The 8,386-nt window shown below is 38.6% G+C and overlaps 2 protein-coding genes across 3 annotated transcripts; both read right to left on the reverse strand.

Moving 5' to 3' along the window:
* Positions 1–2,745: 2,745 nt before the first annotated feature.
* Positions 2,746–4,324, reverse strand: LOC125222853 (UDP-glycosyltransferase 86A1-like). The gene is made up of 2 exons (XM_048125697.1): positions 3,817–4,324; positions 2,746–3,731 (listed from the first exon to the last, which is right to left on the reverse strand). The coding sequence occupies exons 1-2, from the start codon at positions 4,322–4,324 to the stop codon at positions 2,848–2,850; spliced, it is 1,392 nt and encodes a 463-aa protein (XP_047981654.1). The 3' UTR covers positions 2,746–2,847.
* Positions 4,325–4,597: 273 nt separating this feature from the next.
* On the reverse strand, positions 4,598–6,624 carry LOC125222851 (UDP-glycosyltransferase 86A1-like). 2 transcript variants are annotated; one of them, XM_048125695.1, is made up of 2 exons: positions 5,979–6,624; positions 4,598–5,673 (listed from the first exon to the last, which is right to left on the reverse strand). In XM_048125695.1, the coding sequence occupies exons 1-2, from the start codon at positions 6,505–6,507 to the stop codon at positions 4,739–4,741; spliced, it is 1,464 nt and encodes a 487-aa protein (XP_047981652.1). In that variant the 5' UTR covers positions 6,508–6,624; the 3' UTR covers positions 4,598–4,738. The 2 variants fall into 2 exon arrangements, with proteins under 2 accessions (XP_047981652.1, XP_047981653.1); XM_048125696.1 differs by having other exon boundaries at positions 4,598–5,652; positions 5,979–6,621.
* Between the last annotated feature and the right edge of the window lie 1,762 nt (positions 6,625–8,386).

Below are 8,386 nucleotides of genomic sequence, written 5' to 3' on the forward strand. Positions count from 1 at the left end.
CAGTGGAACATCAAGTTTAACACTTGTATGCATAAGTTAGGTTTTGTCAGAAGTACCTTTGATGCATGCTTATATGTTAAGAATCTTGATACTGTGCATGTGTTCTTGCTTTTATATGTTGATGATATGCTTATAATGGGTCCTTGTTTGAAAACCATTAAGGGTGTGCAAGCTGCCTTGAGTGAGAATTTTGACATGAAGGATTTGGGTGATGCTCAGAAAATCTTAGGGATTAATATCTATAGAGATAGAAAAACATCCACCCTTGTGTTGCATCAAGAACCTTAGGTGTACAAAATTCTGAGAAAGTTTAACATGTTTGATGCTAAGCCTGCTTCTGTGCCTTTAGCTGCTCATTTTATGTTGAGTAAAGATCTGTGCCCTAAGTCTCAATCTGAAATTGATGCTATGAAGAGAATTCCCTATGCTAATGCTATTGGATCTGTTATGTACTTGATGGTTAGCTCTAGGCCTGGTATTGCCTATGTTGTGTCATGTCTCAGTAGATACATGTCTAATCCAGGTCCTGTTCATTGGGAAGCTCTGAAATGGCTTCTTAGATACTTGAAGCAAACTGCTAAGTATGGTTTATGTAATGTGATGATGGTGTTTTACTAACTGGTTTTGTGGATTCCAATTATGCTAATGACAGAGATAAGAGGAAGTCAACAACCTCCTATGTATTTTCAGTGTGTAGGTCTTGCATAAGTTGGAAATCCCAGTTGCAGCACATTGTGGCTTTGTCTACCACTGAGTCAGAGTATATTGCCATCACTGAGGCAATGAAAGAGGCTGTATGGTTAAAGGGAGTGCTTTCTGAACTCAAGTTTGTGAAAATCTCTCCTGTTGTGTTCTCTGATTCTCAATCTGCTATTCAGTTATGTAAAAACCCTGTTTTTCATGATAGAACAAAGCATATAGATGTAAGGTTTCATTACATTAGGGATATTGTAGAAAAAGGTGAAGTGTTTCTTCATAAAGTGCATACAGATAAAAACCCAGCTGACATGGGAACTAAGCCCTTACCTTTAGAAAAACTTCTTTTCTGCATTAAATTTTTGCACTTTGATCTAGGATAGGTTGCATGTCCCGGGGGAAAGACCTCAGCCACCTTATCAGTTGTGGTAAGGGTGGTAGGTGGCTGGAGGCATGAAGTCCTTTAGACTAATGAGTGTCAGCCCCTCTGGTGTCTAAAGGCAACCTGGTAGTTCCCAAAATGCTAGTGGACTTTGTCCTTTGGTGCTGAGGGATCTGCCTTGTAGGCTGTGATGAATATGCCTTAGCCTACAACACTTGATTGGTTTCCCAAAATAAAAGTCCAAGGTGGAGTATGTTGGATATATTAGAGTGGACTCTTATTTGGGCTATGTTATTTGTTAAGCCCGAATGTTATTAATTGGGCTGAGCCCAATTACTTACCCTCTTTCACCAGATGCTGCCACGTGCCCTCCCTCTTGGATCTTGCTTCGCAGCCGTTGGATTTAGGGCTGTGCTTGTTATGTGAGAAGGCTATGCGCCGTTTTCATTCATTCTGACTCTCTAATCTCTCTCTCTCTCTTCAAAGCTTCTCTCTCTTATTCTCTCTTCTTCTCCGATGATCTTCCGGCCATCTCTTGGTGATCTTCCATGGTTCTCTGATTGGTAGATCTGTTGTGAGTGCTGGTGTGAAGCAATCTCTTCGATTGCTTGGTGCTGGAGAAGAACTAGGGTTTGTGAGAACTTGAAGGCCGTGTGTTGAGATTTGTTCGGTGGAACTTGATCTGGTGTGAGGGGTTTCTCTGGTAGAGGTATTGGTGGTCTGAGGGTTAACTCTATCCAATCCATCGGTGCTCCCTTGGGTCTAGTTCTGGAAGAATAGATCAGTGTTGTTGTGGCGGGTTCTGAGCCATGTTTCTTTGATCTATTGTCTTTCTCTTTGTTCTTAGTTAGTTTCTTGTGTTTAGATCCGAGAGGATCTTTCTTAGTGTTACTAACTTGTGTCTTGAGTGTGCAGGCTGAAGTGATTACGAGGAAGGCTGAGTTGACAGCTTCAAGACCTTGTAATAGTTAGAACTAGATTCTTTGTAATCTTAGTTTGTATTGCTTGTGTAAAATCAGCCACGTGGGTGAGAGTTTGGTTGAGCTCTCTTGTACAAGAACAAAGAGGTCTCGGTAATTAGTGAATCTAGACTGATCTGATCCCTACAACTTGATGAGCAATCTTGAAACCATGGTTCGAGCATCTTCTAAGCTTCCACTTAATCTCATTCATGTTTGTATATTGGTTTATCATCTCTCTGCTTGATCAAGGAAATCGCAGACTTAAACTTGAATGAATTGGGTGAAATATATTTTTACCATTGCTTAGCAGTATTTATCAATGAGAACGAGAATATTCTCCTCCTAGATAGGAGCGGATCAGAAATTCAATTCAGCATATAAATAAATTTTAGAAGTTGGAGATGAGACATTTATAAATGAAATTAAAAAAAAATTAAAATTGAATAACATATTAGTATAAATAAATATATTGAGGGGGACAATTGCCCCTTTATACTTCCAAAGTAGATCCGCCCTTATTCTAGTAGTATCGTTGGAATGGACACTCATTTTACTTACCATGTTGTGATCTCTTGGAACTTTAATATATGTTGATTGAAGTTTTGGGTCGCCCTATTTCCATGAACCTTTCAACTCAATTGATTAGCTCTAAGTTGTTCATTATTTTTAAAAGATAACTTATTAATCCAAACATAACATTGAGAATTTCGAAATAAAGTCCACATGGCAATTATTTTACCATATCACGTCATCCATTCCACAATAAGGAATGCAAAAACAAAAATAAAGCAAAGGAACATTTTTGGCCTAGATTTTATCATTCAAATCCCTAAGAAACCTATCAAAGTTTATCTGAGACGAACCATTCTCTTTCCATGCATCGTGCAGTTTGGTCCTCATTTCCTTCAAATTTTTCATGATACAGTCTGATGCTTCACCACTCATCACCTTGTTTATCTTCTCCGCAACTTCTTCCTTGCCTACAGATTCCCCATCGCAAAGATTGATTCCGATCTTCCAATCATCGACCACCAACTTCCGATTGGTAGGCTGATCGTACAAAATCGGGTAACATATCATAGGGACACCGCACCACACGCTCTCGAGAATCGAATTCCACCCACAGTGCGTCAAAAATCCCCCAACAGCCGGGCTAGAAAGCACAGAGAGTTGATCGGACCACTGTAGGACTAGCCCCCTATCCTTAACATTCTCTTCAAATCCACAAGGCAAAACATCTCCGTCATCATCCATCACAATCTGAGGCCGGATTGCCCAAATGAAACTCACACCGCTAACGACAAGGCCGTGAGCTATCTCTTGTATCACTTGTCTATTAGTCTGTGCAATGCTTCCGAATGAGACGTACAAGACCGAGCCATGAGGCCTCGCCTCGAGCCACTCGGAGCAGTCTACTTGATGACGCAAGCTCTTTGGAACACTGCATTTGGTGGAGAAATTGATGGGGCCTATAGCATATGTTGCTTGTTTCTGGTTCAGGACTGACAGAGTGTGAGGTTCTACTTCTTGCACTGTGTTGTGTAGGATGAAATCTGCCTTGACAACTTCTTTGAAAGATTTGAAAACAATCTCTTGAACTATTGTCACATCGGATTCTTGGAGATGCGACATCAAGTCTTTGGTACTGATCGGCGCTACTCCGGGGATGTAATTTATCATCTGCTCATCATCTAATCAACCATTTTAAATGAGATTTTAGCGTTAATTATGAATTTTGATAAAATAAGATTTTATATCTGGGAGAGAGAAGCGTGCCTTTGGTAGGGGGATAATGACCATTCTGTTTAAGCAGATCTAAGTGATAATTAATAGCAAACTCTGTGGCAGGCTGAGTCCAGAACGAGACATTGACCAGGCCGAATTTTTGGGCGACCATCGCCGGCCACGCTGCGAAAGTGTCAGAAACCAAAAACGGCGGCATCGATGGATCTGACGACGATATTATGTCGCCGACGAATTCAGCAACACGTGATGGAAAATCACGTAGGAAAGACTCCCAGTACTCGATGAAGTTAAGGTCTCTGTCGAAATCGAGGGGGAAGCCATCAGAGATGGTGGCGTAGCGTATGTCGAGAGCTGCTGCCGCAAAGATATCTAAACCGGCATCGGGGATCTCTTGGGAGCTTGCAATCTGATGGTGAGCATGTTCAGTGTTGACGAAAGTGACGGTAATGCCCTTTGAAGCTAGCTTCGTTGCGAGATCAACAAACGGGTTCAGATGGCCCTGATAAGGCAGTGCGATCATTATTGCGTGCGCTTTCATTTCACCTCTCCTTCTTAACACAAGAATGCCTCTGTTTTTTTTCCTAAGCTGGGTGATTGAATTTGATTTATGAAGCTTTGAGCATGACGATGTATCCAATAATGCAATGCAAAAATGGTGATATAATCGCCCAATCTTAACCTCTAATTATTGGAATACATGAACGTCACTTTTCTCATATTGCAGTGGTCGGCCGAGTTTTAACTTTGGAGCCGAATAGCTTGAAAAAGAACACAAAATAATTTAATTTCTTCTATTGTAGTACTACTAGAATTTTGTATAGTAATGCAATATTGTATACTATAATTCATATGCAAGTCGATACATACAATGCGTGTGATTTTGATTCAAACAAATTTCAGTTTGTGTAGAAACATCACCAAAAGAGAAATCTGCATCATATATATTTGGTTGTCAGCTATGGAAATGAATCTTTGCCTCCAAATCCTTCAGAAAGCGGTCGAAGTTTGTTTTGGAAGATCCATCAGTTTCCACTGCACTCTTCATAATCCTCCTTACTCTTTCTGCATTCTGCTTCAATCTCTCCAAATCACCTCCGTTCATAAAGCTCTGAATCTTGTGGGCCACATTTTCCCTATCAAGAGATCCACCTTCACAGAGATGAATCCCAATCTTCCAATCAGCAACCACCAGTTTGCTATTACAAGGCTGATCAAATCCAATAGGATAACAAATCATTGGAACTCCACACCACATGCTCTCCAAAGTGGAGTTCCATCCGCTATGCGTCAAGAAGCCTCCAACGGCCGGATTCAAGAGAGTCTCAACCTGATCGCACCATCCGATGATAAGCCCTCTCTCTTTAACCGCATCTTGGAACCCGGCCGGCAACACACTGGCCGTAGCCCCATCGCCTAGAATACCTTGTCGAATCACCCACACAAAATTCACTTGGCTGAGGAGGAGTCCGTAGGCCAATTCCTCAAGCACCTGCATATTGGTGTGAACAAAGCTGCCAAACGAGACGTATAGCACCGAAGCAGGAGGTTTCGATTCAAGCCAAGTGGTGCAGTCTGATTTGGACCAGAGACTTGTGGTGACAATGTTGGTTGGGATATTTTGAGAGAAGTTGAGAGGGCCGACGGCGTAGTTTGGTAGGTATTGATTGAGAGCTGAGAGGGTTTGAAGCTCAAGCTCTTCCACGGTGTTTTGCAGGACAAAATCAGCCATCTTGCCCTGCTCAAACAGCAACCGCGACGCTCTGCTAACTACGCTTTCACACAATGATTGTTTTAGATAGGGCATTATATACTTGGTGTTTATCGACTCAACTCCTGGAACGTACTTTATTTCCTCCTCCACCTCATCTGTTGCTCCAAATAAAAAAACTTTTTAGTAATTACTACCTCTGTCCCTGAAAATTTGATACATATTATCATTTCGGTCCGTCCCTGAAAATTTGATACACTTCACTTTTACCATTTTTGGTAGTGGACCTCATATTCCACTAACTCATTCTTACTCACATTTTATTATAAAACTAATATTTTAAAAGTAGGACCCACATCCCACCAACTTTTTCAATTCACTTTCCATTACATTTCTTAAAACCCGTGTCGGATCAAAGTGTAGCAAATTTTGGGGGACGGAGGTAGTAATTTGTTTTTTTATTAAATACGGTGAAGATATATACCTTTGCATGGAAAATGGCCGTTTTGTTGGAGAAGATCCCAGTGATATCCCAAGCAATACACCAAGGCCGATTGCGTCCACAGAGAAACGCTGACGAGGTTGTATTTGCGGGCGACGGCGGCAGGCCAGTTGTAGACGGTGTCGGCCACCAAGAAATGGAGCATATTGTCCCGATCAGAAGCGAGTATTTTTCCCACAAATTCATCGACAAGAGGTGGGAAATCGTGGACCATGCCCTCCCAATACTCGTGGAAGTTGGCATCCCTGTCGAATTCAAGAGGAAAAGGATCGGCCATGGTGGTGAAACGTATGTCGAGCCCTGACTCTCGAGCTTTACTAAACAAGTCGACATCTGTTTTGTTGGCGTGGTGAGTTTGGCATAGCTTTCGGTGAAGGAATTCAAGATGAACGAAGGTGATGGCGATGCCATTGGAAGCAAGCTTGAGAGCTAGATTCACGAATGGGTTGAGATGTCCTTGGTAAGGAACGCATATCATGATACCATGAAGCTTTCTCTGCCTCTCTCCCATCTCTATTTTCTAGTAGAATTTCTTTTTAGAATTACTAATGCATAATATATGGAATACTCTAGCTTTGTAGATTATATTTGTGTGGTTAGTTCCATCGGTTCAACATGTAGAAAGAGCCAAACTATGCAGGCAAGTGGACCTGTACTGATTGTACATGGCGGAAGCAAATTTGAAATTGACAACATAAGGATTGTATTTATCACTTATCAGGCCATTATTGTCAAAGATGTTACTATTTCACTTAAAATTGAGGTTCACATATTGGATGATTTTATTTTTATTTTTTAGAAGATTACGTATGATTGTGTACCTATTTGAATGATTAGTTATTTTAATTTATTTATTATTTTTTAGAAGATTGTATAATTTTTACCTACTTGAGTTTAAATGAAATGAGACATTTTTAAATGAGATGGTGTAAAAATAAATTACTCTAAACAGACCGGAGTATATAGGAAAACCTAATGATAGTATTTTGCTAACTAGTTAACTGAAAACCACGATATGATAGAATTGTGATTGAAAATATATAATCTGAAAAAAGTTGCATAAATCCAATGACCCTGCCCTGAATACCTACCTATAAGCCCGAGTCCCATAGAATTGGCCTGAAATGAATTTATATTCATAATTTAATTTTCAACTTTCATTAATTTATTCAAATTTTTAAACTTAGTATTACTCCATCGGTTTCTTCATAGTTGAGTCATTTTACCATTTCGAAAAGTTTCTTCATAGTTGAGTCGATTCCTTATATGATAACTTTTTCTTCTTTCTTACTTTACTATCTCTTACTTTATTCTCTCTACTTTATTCACTTTATACTTTATTCTCTCTACCTTTTCATCTCTCTTACTTTTTTATCTATTTATTTAACACGCCCAATGGTTATTTCTAAAACTCCGTGTCGAAAAGTTCCGCCACAACTATGAAGAAACGGAGGGAGTATAATTTTTTCAAATATTCGTAAAATATTAATTTATTATTTGAATGTTATAATCATTTTATTATTTTTATATTAGTCTTACGTATATCATAGTAAAATGTAAATATTAAAAAATATACTATCTTCGTCCCCAAAGAATATAAACATTTAGTTCAGCATGTATATTAATGTATAATTGGAAAAGTAAGAGAGAGATAAAAAGAAAAACTTTCTAAAGTATTGTTAGTGGAGAATGAATCTCACTTTATTAGAAAGAAAGAAATTGTCAAAATTAGAAAGTTCACACTTTTCAGGAATGGACTATAAAGGAAATAGTTTATACTTTTCAAGGACAGATGGAGTAGTAATTAATTTTAAAAAATGTATTCTTGTTTCTATACACATACTCCCTTCGTCCCAAAAATAAATAAAGTTGTATTTGACACAAATATAATACTCCCTCCGTCCCATAATACATGTCACACTTTCATTTTTAGTTTGTTCCACAAAAGATGTCACATTTCATTTTTTAGAAAAATCTTCCTCTCATATTAATATAAATATATTATTTTCTCTCTCCACCTAACACACAAAACAACATCACATAAAATCTCGTGTCAATCCTCAAGTGTGCCATCTATTATGGGACGAAGAGAGTATGTAATTAGTAAAGTAAGAGAGAGATGAAAAAATTAAAAAGGAGAGGGGGAAAAAATAGTGGAAATAGTGTTAGTTGATTGTGTAGTCCACATTATTAGTGATGTGCAATTGGTTAAAAACTTTCCATATTTAGACTTTGTCAAATTTTAGGGGACGGTCCAAAATGATAAAACTAGTCTATTTTTTAAAGACGAATGGAGTATTAGTTTCTAGTTGAAATACATGCATTATATATGTATTTATTTATTGATATAAAATTACCAAAAAAATATAATACATCCGTCCAAAAAAAAA

The sequence above is a fragment of the Salvia hispanica genome, chromosome 4 (assembly GCF_023119035.1).
Source record: "Salvia hispanica cultivar TCC Black 2014 chromosome 4, UniMelb_Shisp_WGS_1.0, whole genome shotgun sequence".
Taxonomy (NCBI): domain Eukaryota; kingdom Viridiplantae; phylum Streptophyta; class Magnoliopsida; order Lamiales; family Lamiaceae; genus Salvia; species Salvia hispanica.

Excerpts from the sequence above, each read along its gene's own strand:
- LOC125222853 (XM_048125697.1), bottom strand. The coding sequence starts at position 4,324 with ATGAAAGCGCACGCAATAATGATCGCACTGCCTTATCAGGGCCATCTG. Across the intron at positions 3,732-3,816 it reads TCATTATCCCCCTACCAAAG|ATGATGAGCAGATGATAAAT; the intron begins GCACGCTTCTCT and ends ATGGTTGATTAG.
- LOC125222851 (XM_048125695.1), bottom strand. The coding sequence starts at position 6,507 with ATGGGAGAGAGGCAGAGAAAGCTTCATGGTATCATGATATGCGTTCCT. Across the intron at positions 5,674-5,978 it reads CGGCCATTTTCCATGCAAAG|TTTTTTTATTTGGAGCAACA; the intron begins GTATATATCTTC and ends ATTACTAAAAAG.